The 27,411-nt window shown below is 35.5% G+C and overlaps 2 protein-coding genes across 3 annotated transcripts; both read left to right on the plus strand.

The window, feature by feature from the left end:
• Positions 1–14,329: 14,329 nt before the first annotated feature.
• On the plus strand, positions 14,330–16,055 carry LOC116114150 (transcription factor bHLH113-like). Its single transcript, XM_031400303.1, has 5 exons — positions 14,330–14,686; positions 14,766–14,897; positions 14,980–15,045; positions 15,135–15,236; positions 15,607–16,055. Exons 1-5 carry the CDS (start codon positions 14,351–14,353, stop codon positions 15,781–15,783), a joined length of 813 nt encoding a protein of 270 aa, XP_031256163.1. The 5' UTR covers positions 14,330–14,350; the 3' UTR covers positions 15,784–16,055.
• Positions 16,056–20,015: 3,960 nt separating this feature from the next.
• On the plus strand, positions 20,016–25,912 carry LOC116114139 (U3 small nucleolar RNA-associated protein 14 homolog A). 2 transcript variants are annotated; one of them, XM_031400293.1, is made up of 12 exons: positions 20,016–20,393; positions 21,061–21,262; positions 21,723–22,204; positions 22,778–22,999; positions 23,115–23,444; positions 23,546–23,899; positions 23,984–24,064; positions 24,155–24,238; positions 24,350–24,730; positions 25,074–25,205; positions 25,497–25,675; positions 25,779–25,912. In XM_031400293.1, exons 1-11 carry the CDS (start codon positions 20,067–20,069, stop codon positions 25,671–25,673), a joined length of 2,772 nt encoding a protein of 923 aa, XP_031256153.1. In that variant the 5' UTR covers positions 20,016–20,066; the 3' UTR covers positions 25,674–25,675; positions 25,779–25,912. The 2 variants fall into 2 exon arrangements, with proteins under 2 accessions (XP_031256153.1, XP_031256151.1); XM_031400291.1 differs by having other exon boundaries at positions 25,497–25,912.
• The last annotated feature ends 1,499 nt before the right edge of the window (positions 25,913–27,411 follow it).

Raw genomic sequence — 27,411 nt, forward strand, 5'->3', positions numbered from 1 at the left:
GGTTAACCATGTACCCCAGAAACTTTCTTGAGGAGACTCCGAATGAACATTTGAGAGGATTGAGCTTCATTCTGTACCTTCGGAGGATGTCGAACATCTCAATGAGATGTGCTATGTGATCAGCAGCGACATGAGATTTGGCCAGCATGTTATCAACATAGACTTCCATCGACTTTCCGATCTGCTCGAAAAACATCCGGTTAACCAGCTGCTGGTAAGTTTCTCTAGCATTTTTTAGGCCAAAGAGCATAACCTTGTAACAATACAACCCCCGATCTGTAACAAAAGAGGTATGCTCTTCGTCCGACGCATACATCAGAATCTGATTGTATCCCGAGTATGTATCCATAAAACTCAATAGCTCATGTCCAGAGGTGGCATCAACGAGCTGGTCAATCCTTGGTAGGGGAAACCTATTTTTTGGACATGGTTTGTTGAGGTCGATGAAGTCAATCCAGGTCCGTCATTTGTCATTAGGCTTCTTTACTAGAACCGGGTTGGCAACCCAGCTCGGGCAGAGCGCTTCTCGAATGGATCCATTCCAAAGGAGATTATCTACCTCAATTTTAAGGCAGCATATCGGTCTAGATCCATCGCTCTTCTCTTCTGGCAGACTGGTCTGGCTTCACTATCGATGTTCAAGGCATGGCAAATGATGTTCGGGTTAATCCCGACCATGTTGGCATACGTCTATGCGAACACATCGATGTTTTCTCTAAGAAAGCTGGTCAGGTCATTGGCGAGCTAGGGGTTGAGATTGCTTCCAATCCTCAACACTCGGCTCGGCTCGCTCTGGTCGACTAACACTTCAGATCAGTCCTTAACCGGCCCACTGGAAGGGCATTCTTGGATACAAGGATCCATATTATCCTCGACTGGGCCAGGCTGTGGTTCGATCCGGCTGATTGCCATTGCCTTTTCGGGATTACCGTGTGGAATGTCTTTTCCCCTGCACACCATCTGCTCTACCCTTTCATAACAATCGTGAGACGCGCATTGAGATCTGCTAACTTCCCCTATCCTCGTCGGGGTGGGGAACTTCATCTTGAGATGGTAAATCAAGGTGACTGCTTTGAAGTTTCTTAGTAGAGGTCGTCCTAGGATGCCATTGAAAGCGGACGGGCAGTCCACTACTAAGAACTCAGTGATCTTGGTCACCTCGTCAAAGTCACCCAGTGCGATCGGGAGTGAGATCGTCCCTTTGGGGATCAGATGATCTCTGGTGAAACCATATAGCGGGATGGAGACAGGCTTCAGATCGGCCTCATCCAATTTCATTCTTTCAAAAGCTCGCTGGAATAGGATGTTCACAGCGATTCAATTATCCACTAACATTCTGTGGATGTCGGAACGCCCTATTTTCGGCGTGATGACGAGAGCATCGTCATGGGGATGATACAATCGGACTGCATCTTTCTCGGAGAAGGTGATTTCCTCCTCTCTGCAAATCTTAGATGGTCGCGACGCCGTGTTCATCACACGGATAAGGTCGTGATGGGCTGCGCGAGCATATCTTTCTTGGGCACCTCGCGAATTCCCTCCGAGGTGTGGTCCCCCAAAGATTATCCCTATGCTGCAGATACCTTTGCGGGCACGACGCTTCATACCTGGTTCCTTTTGATTTTTCTCCCGCACGAGAGTAGAGTCATCAACATACTCTTTGAAATGCCCCTGCTTGATGAGGTCTTCAATTGCTTACTTGAGAGCTCGAAACTCATCGGTGTGATGTCCATTATCTCGATGATAGTGATAGTATTTTTTTACTATTTCTGGCTAAAGGGGGACCTTTCATAGGCTGAGGCTCTCCAAGCAGTTCGGCCTCTTCTGACTTATCAAGAATATCAGAGACTAAGGCGTTCAAAGGGGTGTACTGACTCTTGTCGTGATCGCGACGACGAACTGGAGCGTAAGATTTCTTGGGCTCATATCGCTGCTTCTTTCTTTTTCGCTGATCGTCGTTAGCCCATCGGCGATCAACCCTCCTATTTTTCCCTCGACCTGGCACATTGCTCGAAGGACTGGGGTCTTGCGGTTGAGCGCTGCCACAGAGTTTTCAATACCAAGTTATTTTTTCGTAAGGCTATAAAAGTGGGTGAGGGAAACATCATCCTCTGACTACAACTCTTTCCACAGATCTGTCTGTGGACGAACTCCTGCTATGATGAGAGTCCGAACGGACTCTTCGGGAGTATGAGCTACTTTATGGAGCGCCTTATGAAACCTGTCAATGTAAGACTGGAGGGATTCATCCCTCTCTTGCCTTATGTTGTTAAGGTAGCTCAAATACATTGAGAACTTCCTGTTTGCTTGGAAGTGTCTTAGGAATGTCGAGTTCATTTGAGGCCACGAGCTGACCGATCCTTCTAGGAGCGACCTAAACCATAGCTTGGCATGTGAAGTCAGAGTTACTGCCTGGCAACGACATTTTACCAGGTTAGAGCTTGGTGAAGTTCCATCAAGTCGTTGAATTCATACAAATGATCTTACGGATTAGAGTTTCCATCGAATGCCCGCATATCGAGCATCCTGAATCTGGATGGTAGAGGGGCGGCTAACACCACTGGGAAAAAGGGAGACGCCTCTACGACCTTCCCTTGCTCATTTCGCTAAACCTTTAATTGATCCAGAGCTCACTGTATCTCCTCAATCTGAGGCAGAGCTCGCTGACCTTCGCGGTGGTGCGAATCGACCCACAGACGGTGGGAACTTTCTACACGATGACGATCAGAATCGTCGTTTTGGCGATAATGGGAATCTCCCCGTCTTGCACTTTTGTGGGAGTGCTCGTACGATGTGGAATGGTCAGCTCAGGTCGCAACATGTCACCGAGCCTTAACACCACGGGTATTCTACCTGAGGCGTGGTCGATGTTCGCTTGCCCCTCAGAGCCTATAGGCCCGCTATGCGCCACTTGTTTTCCCTTTCTTTGACGCGCTGCAGTGCGCGTGACATGGGCTATTGCCTTTTTCCGTGCTTTCATGTGACCTGCAGGCGTTTTTGGTGGTGGCATCGCCTCATTCGATTCGGGTGGCACGACCCGATCCAAGCAGTCTAGCCTTTGGCTGACCGTTTGGAAAGTATTGTTGAACCTCTCCAGGTAGCTCATGACGGTTGGGTCAAGCCGTGAGCTTGAAGGGATATCCCCCATGGTATTTTGTAGGACTGAGGGCACCTCGGGAAAAGTGTCCTCTTGTACCTGAGGGATCTCCTAATCACCATGATTGGTTCGCTCAGATTCAAATCGGAGAGCCATTTGCTGTTATGGGACCGATTAGTTAGAGATTCTCCTGATGAAGAACAAGTACTAAATCAGGCCCTCCTTTTAATGCCAAACTGTTGATGCGTGATTTTGACACCAACTAATCATACATGGAAAATATTAAGTTGACTCAGAAGACACATGCGTATATGGGATATTGGGTCGAATAAGAGATGAAGAACAATATTTAAAGTGGTTCGGATGCTTAAACAAGCAAATCCTACGTCCACTGATATTGTATTATATGTAAGATCAGGTCGCGACTAGTAAGCTGACTTGTATCTTTGAGAGTACGAGAGAGAGAGAGAATACTGTTATAGAGTGAAATTTGCTAATCCCACAAATGGGAGAGGAGCTCTCTATTTATAGTGGGATGAATTAAGGTAATGATTACTGAATCTGCGAGTGGGTCATATTGCCGTGCAAATCCTTCTTTATGTCCCGTTGCTTACCTGCTCGAGTGATTTACTCGACTTGTGTAGGGATTGGACAAGTGGAACGCCTCCAGCCTTTCACCAGTCTGGCGCACACCCACTGCACTGGCAAGAGCATGCCGCTCGCATCAGCGTGGCTGCGTCTGAATGGCTGCAGACCCTACCTAAGCTCTGACCATCTGTACTGACAAGGCTCGACGTGAGCCCTACTTTTTCAGGCATAATAGCAATGAACCCCTTGACAATAAAGGGAACAAACAGGAAAAGGATGTATACCTGCATTGCCATCTACATTGCCACACATAAATTTAAACTCAATATCAACAAGACTATAATATGAAAAGGCGTAAACCTATCTATTGGTGCTACAGCTGCATCTCTGTTCCAACTCAAGAAAATCTACAACCTATTGCTAGGCACAAATTAAACACCAATTTTTGCCATCAGAATTAACACAATTTCTTGGAGAGTTCTGCAGCTACCTAATATATACTATCAAAGTAGAACTAATTAAATAAAAAGCATAGTCACAATTTAGAAATATCCTTTCTGGACTTTGGTGTTGATTACAATTAATAACATAACAAAATTTAAAGTTGCAAAGCATATCCGTGATAGACCAATGGAATATCCAAAGTTTTTATCTTAATTTTACAACTCCAAGTTCTTGAGAGTCTCTAACCCTTCAAAAATATTGTTAACGAAATCACTAATTTTCTAGCGATAAATATGCCTATGAGCAATAAACAAACAAATTATCAAAAAGGATTAAAATTTTATTCAAAATAAATTCATATTTTCATTTCCAAAGCAATAGAATTCAACTAAAATAAGCTATGTGATTATATCATCCTAATTTAATCAAAGTTTCAACTTAGCTCAAGTACTAATAAACCACAAAAATACGCAATTTTAAAAAATCCCAAATTCAATCCCTTCACCATAATTTTCCCACGAACCAAATAGCAAAACAAACACTTATGCAAGAATCTATTTGTCGTTAAGCAAAGTTAACGCCTCAATCAGTGCGGGAGTCGATCTTAACTTCAAGCTACGTAATAAGCTCAACAACTTGTGCTCTCGTTTCGCTAGTCGCCTCAACCCACAATGGTCCCATAGAACGAATCTACTAATGCCTTCTTCAAGTTATCAATCTCCGTCACTTCTTTGGGCTTCTCTTCCTTTACCAGGACCACGGCACCACCATCTTCCTCCTTATCAGGACCCCACTCGTGTCACCCATAGGCCACAGCCCCAATCGCTAGTCGCCAACCCCAACTGTTTAAGCTTCAGTTACAGAGAACAGTGAGAAAAGGCAAATGTCTATTCGTTCTTCCTTTTTTCTCTAAAGTCAACTTTAGTGAACACTGGCAACCATTCAGGCNATTCTGGACTTTGGTGTTGATTACAATTAATAACATAACAAATTTTAAAGTTGCAAAGCATATCCGTGATAGACCAGTGGAATATCCAAAGTTTTTATCTCAATTTTACAACTCCAAGTTCTTGAGAGTCTCTAACCCTCCAAATATATTGTTAACAAAATCATTAATTTTCTAGCGATAAATATGCCTATGAGCAATAAACAAACAAATTATCAAAAAGGATTAAAAAGGATTAAAATTTCATTCAAAATAAATTCATATTTTCATTTCCAAAGTAGTAGAATTCAACTAAAATAAGCTATGTGATTATATCATCCTAATTTAATCAAAGTTTCAACTTAGCTCAAGTACTAACAAACCACAAAAATACGCAATTTTAAAAAATCCCATATTCAATCCCTTCACCATAATTTTCCCACGAACCAAACAGAAAAACAAACACTTACGCAAGAATCTATTTGTTGTTAAGCAAAGTTAACGCCTCAGTTAGTGCGGGAGTCGGATTCTTAGCTTCAAGCTGTGTAATAAGCTCAACAACTTTCGCTCTCGTTTCGCTAGTCGTCTCAACCCACGATGGTCCCATAGAACGAATCTACTAACACCTTCTTCAAGTTATCAATCTCCGTCACTTCTTTGGGCTTCTCCTCCTTTACCAGGACCACGGCCCCACCTTCTTCCTCCTTATCGGGACCCCACTCGTCATCACTCACAGGCCAAAGCCCCAGTCGCTAGTCACCAACCCCAACTGTTTAAGCTTTAGTTATAGAGAACAGTGAGAAAAGGCAAATGTCTTTTCGTTCTTCCTTTTTTTCTCTAAAGTCAACTTTAGTGAACACTTGACAACCATTCAGGTGAAGTTAACTAATGAGATTTCAATTTATAATTTTGATTTTTGCGGCTTTGTAACTTGAGCATTCTATCCTTCCTTCATAACAGATTTTTCTAACGGAACATAACGGTGGGTGGGAAAGTTTCGTTTTGAAACTTGACAGGTGGAAAAGGGTCGTTTGGCCAAACTTTGGGTGGGAAAATGTCATTCTCCGAATTAAAAATGGCAATCGTGTAAATAATTGAAGAATGAGAAGGTGTTAGCTAGAACATCGGAGATAGTGAAGAAGAGACATTGCACATTAACGGAGCCAATGACCGACGAGGTGTCGGAATACGCGACACAATACATGCGATGCAATTCCAGGATCAACCAAATGTCTCAACTCAATCTCAATTTTTAAACCACTTTTTTTTTTTCACTCTGTTTTGTCCATGTGTCGTCTCTTTCCTATATTAAACTTGCCTCCTTCCCCCTTCGCATCTGCGTTCCTCGCCACCTAAATCCTCTTGGAAACTTCGTGTCATGGGATGTCGTAAATTTATTTATTTATTTTTTTTATGATTGAGGTGTTCGTATCAACTTATATGTATTTTAATTAATCTTTCGAGACCTTGGAATTATCAATCGGATAAAAGTTTTAGTGACCACCCTTATTTATAACCAAAGAAGAACTCGAACTCAAAATCTCTTGAATAATAAATCCAAGAGTCTTTATCAAATCACTCGATCATCCAAGATTGATTAGTTTTGTTAGAATTTTAATTAATTAAAATTCATTGCCTTAAAATTATTACTTGGTCCTTCACTTTTATATATATTATTTTATATAAAATTTAAACTGTTGAGCAGTTTTTAACAGTTATCCCCACAGTAGTTGTCTTTGATGGAAAGACTTATGCATGCTTTAAAAGGGGAACAGTTACAAGTCCCCAATATACGCAATTATTCTGATTTTCTAAAAACCATCGTTATGAGAATTGCAATGCATTAGAAGAGTTTGTAACCTTTGAAGAACACAACAACAACAAATTTCTATGGCTGGAGGTTAGTGGTTAAATTATTTTGCTTCCGCAAATCTCCATGAATATATGAGCATTTATACGAATAATGATATGAATATATACATGTTGATTCTAAGGATTTACATTATTGATTTTACATGTGGTATCAGAGCTTTCTTTTAATCTCTGCCTGGCATGTAATTGTTTGTTGCAAATTTAGAGTGTATTGCATAAAATTGGGAATTTTTATATTTAAACTTGTAACTTTAATAGGACATAATTCCTTGTATAAATCATATCTGTTTTTGATTTTGGTATCATTGGAATCCTTGTTGAAAGAGCTTTCCAACGATACATTATTTGTCAAAAAGGGAGTTGTGGTTGCAAAGTTATGCTAGTTTAAAGTTTTAGTAAAAATTATCGTTTTGGTAATTTCGACAGCCATTTACGGCACCGATTTGGGACGAAAATGTCATTTAGGGTGTTACTGACATAGGCCATATGTCCATGTTCAAGTTTTCTCTCTAAAATGCCGGAAAAATGGCCAAAATAAGGTTGTTAAAAACTGTAGAAAATGGGTTAAAAAGCTGCAAAAATTGGGTCAAGAAGATCTGGTCAAACCAGGTCAACGGATCAAATAGACCTGATCAAATTGAAAGGTCAAACTGGGTCATTTCGATCTGGTCAAACTCGCCCAACAACCCAACCAAATCAACCCGGTCAACGAGTCAAGCTAGTAAACGAACCGGCCAACTAGTCAAACCAGGTCAGTGAATCGGTCAAAGGGGTCAAACCGAGTAAAGGTCAACCCGACCTGGTCAAACCAGTCAAACTAACCCATGTTGACTTTTGTCGCGTGTATGTGCGTGCCTGCGTGCAGGCATGTGGAAGGGTCGTGTCGACACGTGAAGGCGTGTGCAGGATTGTTTTGTCTTTCGGAGGCGCATGACGTTGCGTGGGGACACGTGGCTGCACGTGGTTGAGTCATGGTGGCGCGTGGGAGTTGGTGATAGCGCGTGTGATGGTTTTTATGTTATGTATTAGTCTGTTATGAATAAATAATGTGTTATTCTTGTTTTGATTTATGTTATGTTGTATTATATGCAATAATTCATGTTATAACTATATGATGTTTTATGATCGTATATATTTGATTAATTTACAGTAGCCACAACATCTAAGTTATGATAATATATGTATTAAGTAATATTAATTATGATCATATTAAAGTTAATAACATCGTTTTGTAGTTAATCATGTTAATATAATCATTTTATCCACAGGGAATGTTATATTTTCATGATTAATTAGGATGAAATAAAAATTATTCTTATTTCTCAATTAGCCCACAGATATTATGAAATATTATTAATTTTTAGTTTCACCATTAAAGGATAATGAATCATAATCTGTAATGTTTTTACCCACAAAGAGATTTTATGATATGTCGATTCATTTATGATTTGTTATTTGTTTTACATTGGTAAACTTATAATTGTTGTTGATGGTTTGTGCCTCATAATTTATTTAGTAAGCATATATGTTGATATACCTACAGTTGATCAAACTTTGATGATGGTTGAGGATAAAGTTCCTTATTTAAATGGTGACAACTACAAAAGCTGGAGGCAGGTCGTTCTTCTTCATTTAGGGTGTATTGATCTTGACTATGCTCTTCGTAAGGAAGAGCCACCTACACCTACAGATACTAGCACTTAGGTTGAGATTGTTTTGTATGAACGGTGAGAGCGATCCAACCATTTAAGCATGATGTTTATCAAATCTCACATTATGAGTAGTATTCGTGGGTCGATTCTAGGGTGTGAGAATGTCAAGGATTTGATGGATGCGATTCATGCTCAGTTTGAAACATCAGATAAGGCATTAGGCAACACCCTAATGAGTAGATTGACTTCCATGAAGCTCAACCGTATTAAAGGAGTTCGTGAGCACATTATGAAAATGAGGGCCATTGCTGCTCAGTTGAGATCCCTTCAAATGGTGATTAATGATGATTTCTTGGTGCATTATGCCCTGAACTCTCTCTCATCTTATTATACTCCTTTCAAGATATCCTATAACACACAAAAGGCTAAATGGTCAATCAATGAGCTTTTGACCATATGTGTTCAAGAGGAGGAGAGATTGCTTCAGGAAGTGAATGAAACTGCACATTTAGTGACAGGAAATGTCAAGCATACTTTAAACAAGAATAAGAAGTGGAAGGGAAAAGGCAAGTTGCATGAGGTTACGAGCAAAGGAAATAAGGACAAGTGTTTCTTCTATAAAAAGAAGGGACACATGAAGAAAGATTGTCCTAAAAGAAAGGTAACCTCACATCTGTTCTGTGTTATGAATCTAATATGATTTGTATTTCTCATAATGATTGATAGATTAATTCTGGTTCTACAATCCATGTTTCAAATACCATATAGGGTTTTCTGGATCAAAGGAAACTAATGGGAAATAAATGCAGCACCTATTCAGGAAACATGATGTCTTCACGTGTTGAAGTTGTTGGAATATTTAGACTTATTTTAAGCACTAATTATATTTTGGATTTGGAACGAACCTTTTATATTCCTAGTTTTTCTAGGAATTTATTTCAGTTTCTATACTTGTATCCTGTGGATGCTCTTTCAACTTTTATGGTAGTTCTTTTAATTTAATGAAGAACTCATCTATTGTTGGAAATGATACTATGGTTGATGGTTTGTTTAAAATTCATTTAAGTGATATTATTCCTTATAGTTTAATGACTTCACGTGCTAGTACTGGTATTAAACATATAGTTATGAGTGAAAACTCTTCTTTTCTATGGCAAAAGAGATTAGGACACATCTCCATTAATAGGATTAAAAGGTTGGTAAATGCTGGAGTTCTTGAAACTCTTGACTTTACTGACTGCATTAAGGGAAAGCAGACTAACAAATCCAAGAAAGGTGCCAGGAAGAATTCTGAACTTTTAGAGATCATACACTGATACTTGTGTAGACTGCATTAAGGGAAAACAGACTAACAAATCCAAGAACGGTGCCAGGAAGAGTTCTGAACTTTTAGAGATCATACACACATATATTTGTTATCCTGACATGAGCTCTAGCAGTCAGAAATATTTCATCACTTTTATTGATGATCACTCACGATATATGTATCTCTATTTACTTTATCACAAGGATGAAACATTGGATGCTTTCAAAATATATAAAGCAGAAGTAGAGAAATAATGTCGAAAACAAATTGAGATTGCGAGATCTGATAGAGGTGGTGAATATTATGGTAGATACACTGGTACAGGACAAGCACTTGCTCTATTTGCTAAATTTCTTCAAGAGCAAGGTATTGTGGCTCAATACACCTTGCCCGACACACCATCTCAGAATGGTGTAGCATAACAGAGAAATAGAACATTAATGGATATGGTACGGAGTATGCTAAGTAACTCCAAACTTCCTCATTCTTTATGGATCGAAGCTCTTAAAACTACAGCGTATATATTAAACCGAGTTCCAACTAAGACGGTTCCCAAAACGCCATTCGAGTTATGAAAAGGTTGGAAACCAAGTTTAAGTCATTTACGCGTTTGGGGTTGCCCAGTTGAAGTTAGAGTTTATAATCCACAAGAACAGAAGTTAGATCCTAGGACTATTAGTGCATATTTTATTGGATATGCTGAAAAATCCAAAGGATATAGGTTTTATTATTCGAACCATTCCAGTAGAATTGTTGAATCAAGAAATGCCAAATTTCTTGAGAATGACGTGGTCAGTGGGAGTGATCAACTCAAAAACTTAGTCTCTGAGAAAATTGATATTTCAAATAATACTCCTACATCAAGTAAAAGATTGATTGTTCATCCAAATAAGATGAACAATGAGGAACCAATCATTCAAAGTCCATATTCTGATGAGATTGTTTTAGAAGATCATTCCGAACAACCTCCACCATAGGAGAAACAACTAGTTGTGCAGTAGTCTCAACAAGAGACTATTGATACAATATTAAAGAGATCTACTAAAACAAAGAAATCAGCAATTCCTACTGATTATGTAGTGTATATGCAAAAGTCTGACTGTGACATAGGTGTTGAAGATGACCCATACACGTTTTTACAAGCTATGGACAGTTGTAAATATGAGTTGTGGTATAATATCATGATTGACGAGATGAATTCTATGGCGGATAATAAAGTTTGGGACCTTGTTGAGTTGCCTACTAGAAAGAAACCTATTGGTTGTAAATGGGTATTTAAAATCAAAAGGGATTCATTAGACAACATTGAGAGATACAAGGCTAGGCTTGTTGCCAAGGGGTTCATGCAAAGGGAAGGGATAGATTATAAAGAAACATTTTTTTCAATTTCTAAAAAGGATTCCTTCCGCATTGTCATGGCATTAGTTGCCCATTTCGATTTATATTTACATCAAATGGATGTGAAAACAACTTTCCTCAATAAAGATTTGGAGGAAGAGGTTTATATGAAACAACCTGATGGGTTCATTTCAAGTGATGGTGAGCATTTGATTTGCAAGCTTAAGAAGTCCATTTATGGACTTAAACAAGCCTCCTGACAGTGGTATTTAAGATTTCACAATGTTATCTTTTCATTTGATTTTGTAGAGAATGTCATGGATCATTGTATATACCACAAGGTTAGTGGGAGCAAAATCATCTTTCTTGTGTTATATGTAGATGATATTCTACTTGTGACCAATGATTTAGGTTTACTGCATGAGGTGAAACAATTTCTCTCTTAACATTTTAGTATGAAGGATATGGGTGAGGCATCTTATGTCATTGGCATTAAGATTCATAGGAATAGGTCCCAACATGTTTTGAGACTATCTCAGGAAGCCTATATTAATAAAATTATTGAGAGATTTAGGATGAAGGATTGTTCACCCAGTGTTGCACCAATTGTTAAGGGTGACAGGTTCAATTTGAACCAATGTCCTACACTCGAGATTGAAAAGGAACAAATGAAAACCATTCCTTATGCTTCAACTGTTAGAAGCCTAATGTATGCTCAGGTCTGTACTAGACCTGATATTGCTTTTGCAGTTGACATTTTAGGAAGATATCAAAGTAATCCAAGTTTAGATCATTGGAGAGCTGCAATAAAGGTCATGAGGTATCTTCAAGGAACTGAAGGTTCCATGCTTACTTATAGACGGTCTAACATTTTAGAAGTTGTCGGATATTCAGACTTAGACTTCGCTAGCTGTGTTGATTCTTAGAAATCAACATCCGAATATGTTTTTATGCTAGCCGAAGGTGCTATATCTTGGAGAAGTATAAAACAATCTTTGGTTGCCACTTCTACCATGGAAGCTGAGTTTGTCTCTTTTTTTGAGGCCACTGCACAGGATATTTGGTTGAGAAGTTTCATTTCTGGGCTTGTAGTTGTTAAGTCTATCTCTAAGCCAATAAGGTTGTATTGTGACAATTCAGTTGTTGTGTTCTTTGCTAAGAACAATAAGAGTGGAAATCGAAGTAAACACATCGACATTAAGTACTTAGCAATAAAGGAGCACATTAAAGCCAAAAAAGTGCTCATTGAACACATACACACTGAGCAAATGATTGCTGATCCTCTAACAAAAGACATGTCACCAAAGACGTTCAAGGATCATGTAATTCAAATGGGATTACGTCTCGCTATGTCACTAAGAGAGGTAATACTTTCATTCTCTGAAACTTTGTAATTTAGTTTGTTTTTCTTTTCAGTTGTATACATTTTAGTTGGAGACAAACAAATATTCTCGAGGACCTGGAACAAACATTTAAGGTTTGTTCATAAAGTAATATTCCATGTTTAAACGTTTATTTATAAAGAAAAAATTGCATAATATTACATGGAAGATAATACTTGTTTAAAAAGGACTTACCGTTATGATTCATGCAATTCTTTTTTTCTAATTAAACATAAAGAATATAAAACTTCTATGTTATGGATAGTGTAATAAAAGTTTGGACCAAGTGAGAGAATGTTAGAATTTTAATTAATTAAAATTCATTGTCCTAAAATTACTATTTGGTATTTCACTTTTATATATATTATTTTATATAAAATTTAAACTGCTGAGCAGTTTTTAACAGTTATCCCCACAGCAGTTGTCTTTAATGGAAAAACTTTTACGTGTTTTAAAAGGGGAACAGTTACAAGTCTCTAATACATGCAATTATTTTGATATCCCAAAAACCATTATTCTGAGAATTGTAGTGCATTGGAAGAGTCTGTAACCTTTGAAGAATACAGCAACAACAAATTGCTATGATTGGAGGTTAGTGGTTAAATTATTTTACTTCTACAAATCTCCATGAATATATAAGCATGTGTATGAATAATGATATGAATATATACATGTTGATTATGAGTGATTTACATTATTGATTTTACAAGTTTATTTCATTTCATTCGAAATTGTATTTTTATTTTTCATGCTTAAAAAAAAAAAATTGCATTATTAATCACAAATTTAATATTAAACGATGGAAGTATTGAGTTTAGTACAGTAACATTACTGGTACTCGTGTGGAACCAAAACTTGGCAGTTCAGTTTTCGGGTCTGAGATGGTATCAGTAGCGTTGACCATAAGTCGATCGGTTTATGCGTAAGATCATGCGCAACCCAAATATATGCCCAACTACCATCATCACTACTGCGTACCCTTCTGATTTCTTCTTCTACTCAGATTTACATATTATCATGTGGGCCTCGGCGCTCCATCACATCCCATATGATTTTCCTGGGAACTGGTCCAACTCCTAGCAAAGCTAAATCTCCGAAATCAACGAAACCTTCCCCCTTAGTCTTGTCTGACGCACGTGAGCAGTGGGTCCCTCTTGACTCACAATCACATCCGCAGTTGCGTATGACCAGAATCAATATTATTAGTCTTTATGATAAAAAAAAAAAAAAATTTAAGTATGAATTACTCATTTAATTTGGAAAATTTTCTAAAAAATTGATTGAATTTACCAATATTTTTATGTAATATGATTATAGGTTGGTGGTCATAAAATCTTCCTAGAAATCAATAAAATTAATTTTTTTTAGAAAATATAAATGGTCCCAGGACTTGATAAAGACTTGTTAAGCAATAGTACTGAGTGAGTCGGCAGTGGTAACTCAGGGAAAAAACCGGTTATAAGGAAGCAACAATGCGTTGGAGAGCGAAACCACGGTTTTCTCGGGCCAGGTGGGTTTGACTGAAATTAGCCGAAAACCAAAGCCTAAACCTTGAAAAAACCGTACTTCCCCTATTGTAACGGCTGCTGCTCTTAACTCACAACAACACACATGTACTCTGTTCACAACACCTCTCATTTCTCTCTCTCTCTCTCCACTGTCTCTCTCAACTTCTTAATTAAAACCTAACAAACCTTGACTCAGCTTAGCTTAGCTTAGCTTTTCTTCATCTGGGTTTGTTCTTTAATGGCCGATAATGGCGGATTTGACGGGGACCAAGGCACCACTACCAGTTTCTCTCAGTTGTTGTTCTCTGATGATGTCGTTTTGGGTCTTGATAGGGACCACACTTTTACCAACTATTCTTCTTTTTCTTTGCCTTTTTCTTCTCATGAAAAGCCTCCCAAAATGCTTTGTTTTGGTAACTATGGAGAAAATGATCATGGTGAAATAGTTGTGTATGGTGGTGAGAGTATTACCAGAACCACTCCTCAAAAATCTGGAGTCACTTGCAGTGATTCTTCTTCTGCTTCTTCCGGCAATAACAGCAGTGCCAACGCTACTCAATATTCCAAATCTAATGTAAGTGTTTGGAATGTGTAATTTCACAAGGTTTACATTTTGGGTTGTTTAATAGTTCATTTTTGTTATTTTCTGATAGAAAAAACGAAATGGGTCTGGCAAAGAATCAGCTCAATGCTCAAGCGTTATAACCACAACGCCAGCGACAACTCAGAAAACCAGTAAAAAGACCAAAGCAGAAAATACCCCTTCATCTACCGGCCATGCAAAGGTCTTAACTCAATATACACGCAATATACGGCATTGAGTTTGTGGAAGTAATCCTCATTTTCCGATTTCTTTTGAAATAACAGGTAAGGAAAGAGAAGCTTGGAGAACGAATCACAGCATTGCAGCAGCTCGTTTCACCTTTTGGCAAGGTGAAATTCGTTTCTATTTAATTGCATGTTTTGATAATCAATTAAATGCTGTTTAAATTCTCATGCTGGGGAAATGGTATGATATGCAGACAGATACAGCGTCGGTGTTGCATGAAGCGATGGGTTATATCAGATTCCTGCACGATCAGGTTCAGGTTCTGTGCTCTCCCTACCTGCAACACCACCTACCTGTAAGTACCAACCACATCTTCGTCAGATACTCAGATGACTATTTTCCCAGAAACGAAAGTTCGCAAAACGGTGTTTTTTTTTTTTTTTTTTACTGCTTCCATTTCATGCATGATGGTCCGCATGCATCCACAGTAGCATCTTCATCAGGCCATGTCAAATTGTCTATTTCGAGTTCAAGTTTGTAGTGGAGGGTTAAGATTCCACGGATGATTTCACCTGAAAATGTAAAAGCGGGACCGTAATGGGTCCCATATTTGATGCATTGGTTGAAATTTGACGGTGGTGATAGTGACTTTATGGGTCAACAGTTAGTTTTTACTTTTCCTATTGTCTTTGACTGTGTTAATTTTGCTAAATAATAATATATAGGACGGTGGAGAAAACGGAGGAGATGAAGAATCAAGAACGGACCTGAAGAGCAGGGGACTGTGCCTGGTCCCAGTGGCATGCACCGTACACGTGGCAAACAGCAACGGGGCAGATTTCTGGTCACCTGCCATGGGAAACAATGTTTCAGCATCATCATTATTCACAAAGCAGCAGTGACTTGAAGTGAAGTGAAGTGAAGTGAAGTGAATGTTGATTATTCAACGTTTTAACTTACTACTACTGTACATGTTGTTTGTTTCTTGCCTTGAACAGATTTGACAACTCATGTTAAGAAAAGTTAAATGTAGTAAAAAAAAAAGTGACAGAAAAGGAAGCTGAGAAAGTTCACACTTGGTTCGAGAGTTAAAAAGAGATGATGGATTTGAAAGTGAAAGGAGATGTCGTTTTGGGGAAGATATATTGTGTATAAATGTGGGTTTTTGAGGTGTGGGATGGATGCCTTTTATGCTTTTAGCATTGAAAATCTTCAGGACTTGAGACAATTACCAATGCAATTTTTGAGAAGAGTGCTGGTTGTATTTTGCCTGTTAAATTTCTTTATTATTAGTTTCTGGTTTTGGTTTTGGTTTTGTTCAACAGCAATATAAGTTTAGAGAAAAGTAATGGCATTATATTTTGATTATGGAGTCAAAGTACGTTGGTTTATGTTAGAAACTCATCGTCAAACTTGTAAATTACTCTGTCCTCAACTTTCACTGTTCATCTGTTAAGTTTCTTAGGGGAAATCCCTTATCGTAAATTCATATCCATTATTCAAACATGTGCTTTTTGGTCGTCTCTTCACGAAGATTTTGTGGACTCTATTTAGCTGAGCCCGATGTGCTGGAGTATTGCGTTGCTAATGGACCTCTCCCCTCTTCAATTTGCAAATCCATTTAGCAATCAGGGTTAATTATATCTAAAGGCTCTTGTCTTCGAGTCACAGAAGAGGTACTTATCACATTTGTAATTATCTTAGTTTATTAGGTTTATAGGATATTACATAGCCTAAAGGTTCCGTGGTATAGAGGATTAAACAGACTTTAATGTAGGCTTGGATAACTGATATGCCTAAAAAAAAATTAGGCTAAAAATACAGTTTATTATAGATTTAATCAAATTAATAAGAGTAAACGACTTGTTTCCACCCAAATAATGACTTAATGATACTTTATCACCTATAGATTTTTAAAATACTATTTTACTACCCAAATTTATATTATGTTTTCGATTCCGACATTGTTGCAACCCCACACCACTACCATTCTATTTCCCCATCACCACTAACCAAAACCCAGCAAACCTAATTCTTGCCGACCCTGTCAATCGTTGATAATTGAGCGATTAAGGTTTACGTAACCGTCATTTCCAAGTCAAATTTCGATCAATCTCAACCATCAAAATCCAACATTTCACCATAAAAAAACTCATTGACCTCCCCTCTTCAAAAACTCCAACAACTTGGACAGAGTTTGCCTCCTATTCGCCACCAAAATATAAATTTGAATAGTAAGGTGATATTTTAAAAGTCTGTAGATGAAAAAATATCATTAAATCATTATTTGGATGGGAAAAAGTCATTAACTCAATTAACAAGTAAAAATGAATTATGTGATATGATAACAAAATAAGGATACTAGTATATTCTCTTTTTTTTTTTTTTTTTACTTTATGAAACAGTCAATAAATTCTATGGAAATTTGTGTTAATTTCTTAAGGAAACAATATAAGATAAAGTCTTATATTATTTTCTTAAAAATTATGTAATATGTATCACTTATCACACTTGTTACATGAATGTGGAACAGCAAAAGAAATTCAATGTAAGTTAAATAAAGAGAAAAAGGGAACAAAGTAATGCACGTACAGATGGCGCAAATCTAAACAGTGCAGTTTTTTTTTTTTTTCCCAATAAATACATTTTATTCAGGAAAAGCTTATAAAATAAGATATGATATACATTGTGGCATCTAGGGGTGAGCACAGGTAGTTGGTGGAATCGGAACTTAAGGATAGAACCAGAACTGAAACCGAAACCAGAATCGGAACCTACCCTGAACCGACATTGTATGAGTAGGTTCCGGTTCCTTTTTTTTAGAATCGACATTATGCAGTTTCAGTTTCAATTCCTACATGTGGAGGAATCGGAACTGGAATCGAAACCTGGAAAAAAAACTTGCAATGGGTACCCGCCTTGGAACTTGCTTGGAACCTGTAACTAGTACCCGGTTTAGAATCTATTTTGGAACCTGGGTTGAAATGAAATATCTATGAAAAATGGGGGTATATTGTAATTTTACATATAAAAATTTAAAATGGAAAAAGTTTAAATTTTTACAATAACCTAATTAAATAAATATACAATTATACTTATTACATATAAACTACACCATATAAAAAACTTTAATATATTATAATACATTAATATTAAAGTTTTGATTAATTAAGTGTATAATTGGAATTAGAACCAATTAAAAGTGTTTTAATGTTATTAAAGAAAATAATTTTTGAATAAAATAGTATATTTGATTGAATAATAATATAATATTTAGTTATTTATTTCAATTATCAAGTTCTAAGTAAATATGTAGTAAATTATTAATTAATTAATTATATATGATATATTGATAAACATTAATACATTATTAATTAAATGATTACTTAATCAATTATAACATTACATTATAGTCAAATAATTACTTAATTAATTATAAGTTTATAACATTACTACTAATTTAGTACATTACTTAATTAAATAATTAGAAATTTAATTAATTATAACATTACATTATAGATTTATAGTATAATTATTTAATTAATTATAACATTACATTATAGATTTATAGTATAATTATTTAATTAATTATAACATTATATTATAAACAAATAATTACTTATTAAAAGATTACTTAATTAATTGTAACATTCCCTTATAAATATTAGTACAATACTTAATTAAATGATTAGAAATTTAATTAATTATAATATTACATTAAAGATGTATAGTATGATTACTTAATTCATTATAAAATTAAATTATAATACGATCACATAATTAATTATCACATTACATAATTAAATAATTACTTAATTAATTATGACATTATATTATAAATATTAGTAATTTACTACATTAGTACAATACTTAATTAAATTATTAGAAATTTAATTAATTATAACATTACATTATAAACAAATAATTACTTAATTAAATAATTATTTAATTAATTATAACATTCCATTATAAACATTAATACAATATTTAATTAAATAATTAGAAATTTAATTAATTATAATATTACATTAAAGATTTATAATATTATTACTTAATTCATTATAACAATACATTATTACATGATCACATAATTAATTATAACATCACAAAATTAAATGATTACTTAATTAATTATGACATTATATTATAAACATTAGTAATTTATTACATAAGTACAATACTTAATTAAATGAATAGAAATTTAATTAATTATAACATTACATTATAAATTTATAGTATGATTACTTAATTAATTATAACATTACGTTATAAATAAATGATTACTTAATTAATTATAACATTCTATTATAATCATTAGTACAATATTTAATTAAATGATTAAAAATTTAATTAATTAAAATATTACATTATAGTTAAATAATTACTTAATTAATTATAACATTACATTATACATTTATAATATGATCACTTAATCAATTATAATATTCCATTATAAACATTAGTATAATACTTAATTGATTAGAAATTTAATTAATTATAATATTAAATTATATATTTATAGTGAGATTGTTTAATTAATTTAATTAATTGTTTGTGTTTTGGTTTTGATTGAGGAATTTTATGTGAATTGTGATGAATTGATTGAATTTAAATGTTGTCTAGAGATTAGAGGATTTATGAGTCATATTGGACACAAATGAATGAGTAATCAAAATTTGTTAGAGGTGTATTTATAAACTTTTAAGGTATTTTTGTCATTTTTTAAAACTAATAGGAGGTAACTGATTTTTTATAGGGTACCCGGGAAAGGAACCTACATTGTGCGATTCCAGTTTTCCGAAAAAATACAGGATATCTAGAACTGCTCACCCCTAGTGATATCTCTATTTATGGTAATATTTGTTTATAGGATATAGTTTCTAAATTTGTAAATGACATATATAGTTTAGGTTAGAGTTGGTTTTGTTTTTGTACATATATATATCTATAAAGTTTAGGTTAGAGTTTGGTTTTGTTTGTAAATTTTAATTTTTTTTTTTTTAATTTGTTGTGCATAATGACTAAATAGCCCTTATATATACCATCCTTAATTTTAAGGGTGTAAGTGTCATTTTACAAAACAAGTCGGTCTTCCTTAATTTTGGTAGACCTGAGGGGGGGTGAAGAAAGCCGCTTAAACCTCGCTCATAAATCACTTCCTCTTAGGCCGCCATCATTCATAGCAATGGCGGACAAGAAGAGAAAAACCCCTGAGACAACCAATCACAGAGCGAAGTCTCACAAGAACCAGAAGAAAAACTCCAAGAAGGTCGGCGGCGGCGAGATGAAAAGGAAAAGGAGTGGTCCACGGTTGCCTAATTCGATGCGAAAAGAACTGGACCGCCTAAATAGAACCAGTTCGATGAACAATAGTGATGACGAAGACATAGATTCTTATGAAGGCAATGATTTTTACGAGTACGAAGAACCTCTGCCTCAAGAAGAGTCGAAGAAGAACCGCCGTTACGATTCAGTCGATAATTATGAATACCAGCTGCCTGAAAACTTTAAGGTTTTATTTATTTATTTTTTTAGTAAAAATATCTGTATTCTACAGTTTATTAAGTTTTATATCTCCTTTAATTTGGATATGTGCAGGCATTCAAGTTTTAAACTTGTTCAGTAATCGGTTCAATTTGGATTTCAGTTCGTGTTTATAAGTTGATGAAATTGTTTAGAGTTTTCCATGTCAAATTGCTGTAATGTTACAGCTATGGTTTTTTTTAATTGGAAGGTTTTACTTGCATAAACAGGACATTTAAGTGTTCACCTTTTATATCATCAGTTGGGTAAATCGGCATTTGATAAGGTGTTATGTGTAAAAAATGCAAGCTTCTGAGGACTGTCAATAAATTGAAGTTGGAAACAGATTTGCCAGAATATGAAGCTAAGTTTAGTTAAGAATACTGGAGATGGTGGAAAAAATATTAAAATAACAATATATATGTATATGGAGGAAACCGGCATGAGTTTCCATAATGTACTGAATGTATGTTTAATGAAGTAATTGTAGTGATGATTCCAGCAATTCATACATCCTATAGGAAGTAATCTTACTTTCTTTTGTCTGAATGAGATATATTTGCACGCTATAGTCTATTATGTTGAGAGTAGTATTTATTGGCTAAGGCTTCTTTAGTTCATGTTTCTAATATGTGCTGTCTCTTTTCTTTGTGTAGGATGAGAATGTGCTATCGGATGATGATGATGATGATGAAAACGACTATAATGGCAGTGATGATGGGGCTAGTAGGATTGAAAATACCCGTGGTAGGACAGGAAGTTCAAAGCAACTTGGCGATGAGGTTGAAGATGAAGATGATGAAAGGCACTTGAGGATGTTGCAAGGGATCACTGGAATGCCAAGTGAGGTTTTTGAAGGTAAGACTGTGATGAAATGTCTCCATTTGGTCAAGTTCAGGACAGTATGAATTTTTCTTTTAAATTATACTCACTATTTTTCAGAACTTTCTCCTTCATATATTTCTAATAATCATTAGAAAAAGGAATTTAGCACCTGTGATGTGTGAGTAGTCATAATAAACATCTCAAAAATTAATACAGGTACAATGCAGATATTTTTAAAAGTCCATCTCCGAGGTTTACTTTTTAGTTACTATATAGAAGTCATATCAGAATAATGTATTTTAGCTTGAGTTTGTTCTGTTTCAAAGATGACATCATTAATTACTTACTGGAAAGTTTGTCGTTATAGTTATTCCAGAGTTAATTTGCCCTAACCAGGCATTTAGGAATTGATGTTGGGATGATTAGAAGACATTTATCCACTGCTTTTAGAAATATGAGTCATATGACTGACCTCTATTTATATTTGTTTTAGGCAAGAAGACGAAGAAGAAAAACATAGTTATATCTGAAGCATATACAGAGTCTGAATTTAATCCAAGTAGAGATGTTTTAGATGGCAATAGTCAAATTACCATTGAAGATCTGCTAGAACCTCTTCAAGGAAAAGCTGGATATAGTAAACTTAGAAAGAGAATGCATCAAATGGATAAAAAGTCTGTATCCATTCAGGCGCCACTACCAAAGGTAGAACGAGAAAAGTTGGAGAGAAAGGCAGTGTATGAACATTCAAAGAAAGATATTACCAAGTGGGAGCCTTTAGTGAAGATGAATAGGGAGGCCCCTACTATTATTTTTGAAGAAGATACAAACTTAGGGTTTTCAACTGTAGGAGCAATAGCTTCTGGATTTGAACCTAGAACTGAGTTTGAGAAGAAAATGGCATCATTAGTCAATGATGAAAAGGTTGTGGAAGCTCATAAAGAAGATGGTGCTAGGCTTCTTGAAATGAATAAGGTATGTTTTGGTCGTATGCATTGGTCATTTACCTCACTATTTATTACAACTTGATGAAAAACTATTGAGTTGCCTAGGAGTTCTTTTAACGAACTCACATTTTGGAATTGCTATGATAATGTTGCCAAGTTTCTGTGTCATTGAATAATCTAATGCCTACAACGAGGAAGCAATTTCAATTTTTTATTTTATTTTATTTTTTTTCAATTTTTTTTTTTATATGAAACTGAAAATCAGAATCTTATGATATAATGTGAAGAGAATAGTCATATCCCAGGTAAACCTTAATGTCAGTGAGGCTCATATATATATATATATTATTTGCTTTTACAGTTTACATGTGTGCATTCTAGAGTGAGTTTCTTGATGCTGTAAATACACTATGTTTTCTGATTGATAACAGCTTGATCTTACAACTTAGTGGGTTTAATTTTCTCCTTTTCTGTTAAATAAATTAATGGGTTTGTGCTGCATGCAAATCTGAAAAAGGTCTCTGGCTGTATCTATTTTGAAAGCTTAGTTTTGTAAATTTTACAGAAGTTTGAGTCGTGCAATTCTTAATGATGCTGACAGGTTTCTGTTGAAGACTATTTAGAGGACCGGAATCATATAGCTAAAATGCGAAGCCTTCTTTTTCGTCATGAGATGAAGAGCAAACGTATCAAGAAAATTAAGTCAAAAACATATCATCGTTTGTTGAAGAAAGATAGATTAAAAGGAGCATCTGCTGAATTTCTGATGGATCCAGAAGCAGCAAAAGAAGAGGCAAGGAAGCAAGAATTCAAACGAGCTGAGGTGATTGATAATCATTAATGAAGTTTTTATATGTTCTGTCCTGTGAATAGTGTTTCATTGTGGATGATAAAAACTGTATCTAATTTTAATTCTTTGCATATTTTATGTAATGCAGGAGCGTATGACTTTAAAGCACAAAAACAGTTCGAAGTGGGCTAAGCGCATATTAAAGCGTGGCCTGAATGCTCAAGATGAAGGCACTCGAGCTGCATTAGCCGAACAGCTCCACCAACATGCTCTTTTGACTAGAAAAATGAACTCTATGAAGGATAGTAGCAGTAGTAGTGGCAGTGGCAGTGATGAGGAAGATGTCGATAGAAACTCTGCTGATTCAGAAGAGGATGGGGCATCCAATTTGTTTGCTAAAGCAAAAGAGAAGACACTCAAAGTATTAGAAGAAGAAGATGAAGTGCCTAATTCTGGAGTGCTTTCATTACCTTTCATGGTAATCTGCCCTCCATTTTCCTTTTGGTTGTAAAATCATTCACCTGTTATTGTAGTAACCTTTGATTTAATTTTTTTCTTGCGTAATTTGATTTGTTATAGATGCGTGGGATGAAAAAAAGGAAGGAAGAAGCTATTGAAGAAGCCAAGCTTGCTCTTCAAGAATATGAATCATCATTGAAGGAGTTGGAGGGTACAGTTGAGGAAGAAAATTCAAAAGTAGGTGTTACAAGTGGTAGAAGGATCTTTGGTGCTGCTCAAAAGGAGGTTCCAGAACCAAACCATAAGATCAAAACAGATAACTATTATGGTAATAGTGATAGCGAAGATGACCTGGAGCCTGAAGAAAATTTAGTTGTTGGTAATAGGAAAAAGAATGATTTGCAGAAGGATGTTAGCATTGATTCTGCCTTACTTAACGAAGGTCTTGAGAGTCATCAGGATTCCGTGTTTAAGGTAATGAGATTTCTTATTTGCTACTACTTTTCTGTCTCTCTGTTGCTCATTAGCATGACAATAGTGTACTTGTGCGGTTTACAGAGCTTTGATGAAGTTGTTAGAGACCCAGGTCCAAAGACATCCCATGATGTTTCTATTTTTGCATCGGGCACATGGAAAAAGGTCTTGTTCGCCTTCATTATGTTTTTTCAGTTTCTTGCGTATTGGAGAATCAGGCATTCTCATGCTGATAACTGTTTACTTAATGTGCAGATGAAAAGTGGAAACACGATGGACACTGATGCCAAGAAGCCTAAAAAGGTTGTTGAACCTGTATTGGATGATCAAAGTTTGGAGGTATTTATCCCTTCCAATTGTTTTTTTTTTGCAGCTTTTGCTCTAATGTTTATGTTATTAGCAACCTCTCACTTTCTTTGGCTCTGTGTTTTGGTTTTGGGAACTGTGAAGGTGGTGAATGAGGAAAGTGATACTGATAGTGATGATGGCAAAGGAGAGATGGTGGATGGGATTATGTCTTCTGAACCTAAAGCATCATATAAACTTCCTTCTCAAGAAGAACTTATTCGTCTTGCTTTTGCGGGTGATGATGTAGAGGAAGATTTTGAGAAGGATAAAGAAAAGATCCTGACCGAAGAGAATCCTGTACCTGAAAAGCCTCATCTACTTCCTGGTTGGGGACAATGGACAAATTTGCAGCAAAAGAAAGGCTTACCTTCCTGGATGGTGGAAGAGCATGAAAATGCAAAGAAGAGGAGGGAAGAAGCTCTTAAAAAGAGGAAGGATGCACGCCTCAAACATGTCATTATCTCTGAGAAGTTGGATAAAAAGGTTGGTGGTCTTTATTGTATATATTATTATGCACACCAAGAGGAGCTATATCCTTGTTTTTGGATTTAGATTTGTTGTCGCAATTATAGAAGTAAACTCAGTTTTGCAGAAGCTTGGTTGACAATTGACTTCAACTGGAAAACTCAAAAGAACCTTTCAAAATTAAATTGAAATGTTGCTGAATTGTCAATCTAGATCCAACATAAATTGGTTAAATAGTTATTTAACATATTCTTTTCGTAGCCACATGTTCATTTCCTAGTTTTGAATATTAAAGCACGTCCAGCTTTATTATGCCTTGATGTGCTTGTATAACAGAACTTTTTGTTCTTGGATTTGGCAGGCGGAGAAATTACATACAAAAACCTTGCCTTACCCTTTCACATCAAAGGAAGTTTTTGAGCGAAGCATTCGTGTTCCTGTTGGACCTGAGTTCAATCCAGCGACAGCCGTTGGAGCTCTTAACCAGCCAGAAGTGAGTGATTAATTGCAATCAATAAGATACTATTATTTTTATTCTTTATTTTTAAGAAAAGGGGTTTATATTACAACAAATATCATAGAGATAAGAACCGTTGTGAAATTTTATGCTCTTGTGGATTTTTCCTCTTCCATCATTCCTTTTCTGATCCGTCCAGTGTGCATTTTCTTAGCAGCCCCATTTTGTCAAGGGGATATATAATTTTTAAACGGATCATATCTTAGCAATTAGCTTGTTTTCCTCGTCCAATATTTTTCATTTCTCTCCTTGAATAAAATGTTGCAGGTGAAGAAGAAATCTGGTATCATTATAAAACCAATCAAGTTCGAGGAAGTGAATCCTCACGAAAAAACAGAGGAGCACAAGTCGCGTGGACAGAAACAAAAGATGAACAAGAATAAAAGTGATGGTAGCAAAAGACCAAAATCAAGGCCAGTGGTGGTAAAAATCATGAATAGGTGAAGGTAAATTGACCCAGATTCTAATGAATACTGTCATGTATGATTCAATTTTGTTTTCTGTTATTTGAAAGATGGGTTTCTAATAGAATATATGCATTGATTGTAGAAATTAAAGTGCCTCTGCACTGGCGTTTTTTCAATCATTATGTAATTTTCAGGTGGCTGGAAATCGATAATTGAGGTTGTAATTCCAATTTACGGTAGCTGATATATAAATTTTTTGAGATAGTGGCATAAATATATTCCTTTTTCAATGAAATTTATATTTCCATTTATTATACGAATTATATATTCATCTATCACATGTTGGAATGTAAAATAGGTGCAATTAATTCAGCCTGGGTGTCTAAAATATTTATAATGAAATCAAACATATTTAGATTAAAAAACTGCTTATCAAACCCAAGGTTTTAAAACTTGGCATGGGGAGAAACAAGGCAAACTGGACAAGTCTCAGGTTGACCGGTTGAACCGGTTTGACCCGTCGGTCAAACCGGTGACATTAATAGGTAAAAGGGTTTGAAATCCAACAAAAACACTCCTAAAAATTATATAAGTCCTTACATATTTGAAATTTTGCAATAAAACCTTAAATTACACCAATGGCATTGACAATCTAGGCCAAATAGTGTATGTTTTCAATGTCAACAACTTCATCATCACGAAAACTCTTTTCTTAGCCTCCAGACCAAAACTATCTCACTTAACCCTATCCATCTTGCCACTTGTCGACAACAGCCTATTGTTGTTGTTGTTGTTGATTTATTTTTGCGATTTTCAGTTGTTTCACTTATCTGAAATCACTTTCGTCGCCACTTTTCCGCTCATCAGTCATTCTTATTTAAAGCCTTTAACATTTCAGCCTTCAATTGTTCGTTGATTGTCATCCTAATTTTTAGGGTTTTTGATGAATAGTAAAATTGGTAACCTAGTCCGGTGAAACCCACAGGTCTCGGTTCAATTAGTCGGGTTGGGTCGGACTGGGATTTAAAAAATTGATCAAACCAAGAAGATTAGCTTGAAACTCTGCCACACACGATTGAGAACAAAATTAGAAATTGATAATTTAGGAGTTCAAGTAAATTTAAATTGATTTTTTTTTCTCACAACAGGTTGTCATCTCATTACATTACACACAAATGAAACTTGTATTATTTTTCCTTTCAGTTTTTTAAAAAGGGTCTATTAATTGATAATAATCCTTCTTTGTCTCGTTAAACCTGTTTCTAATTCTAAATATCCTCATTATAAATTCCAAAGACATTTAAATATCTAATTAACTCTAATTTATTTTCAAAACAATTCTTATATTTTTGTATTTCTAAATTTTTTTTTTTTTCTTGGTTTAAATCTTATGCTAACTTCGTGCCAGTCAAATTACGTGCATCGTCACACAAATACTGAAAGGATAGGTTATAACACTTATAAGGTCCTTACAATAATTTTTAGTTTTTCAGGTTCTAATAGTTATTTTTTATTTTATGTCACCTTTTGTTCTTTTGCAGCTTTTGCTCTAATGTTTATGTTATTAGCAGCCTCTCACTTTCTTTGGCTCTGTGTTTTGGTTTTGGGAACTGTGAAGGTGGTGAATGAGGAAAGTGATACTGATAGTGATGATGGTGAAGGAGAGATGGTGGATGGGATTATGTCTTCTGAACCTAAAGCATCATATAAACTTCCTTCTCAAGAAGAACTTATTCGTCTTGCTTTTGCGGGTGATGATGTAGAGGAAGATTTTG

Source organism: Pistacia vera, unplaced genomic scaffold, assembly GCF_008641045.1.
Source record: "Pistacia vera cultivar Batoury unplaced genomic scaffold, PisVer_v2 Contig700, whole genome shotgun sequence".
NCBI classification, from domain to species: Eukaryota; Viridiplantae; Streptophyta; class Magnoliopsida; order Sapindales; family Anacardiaceae; genus Pistacia; species Pistacia vera.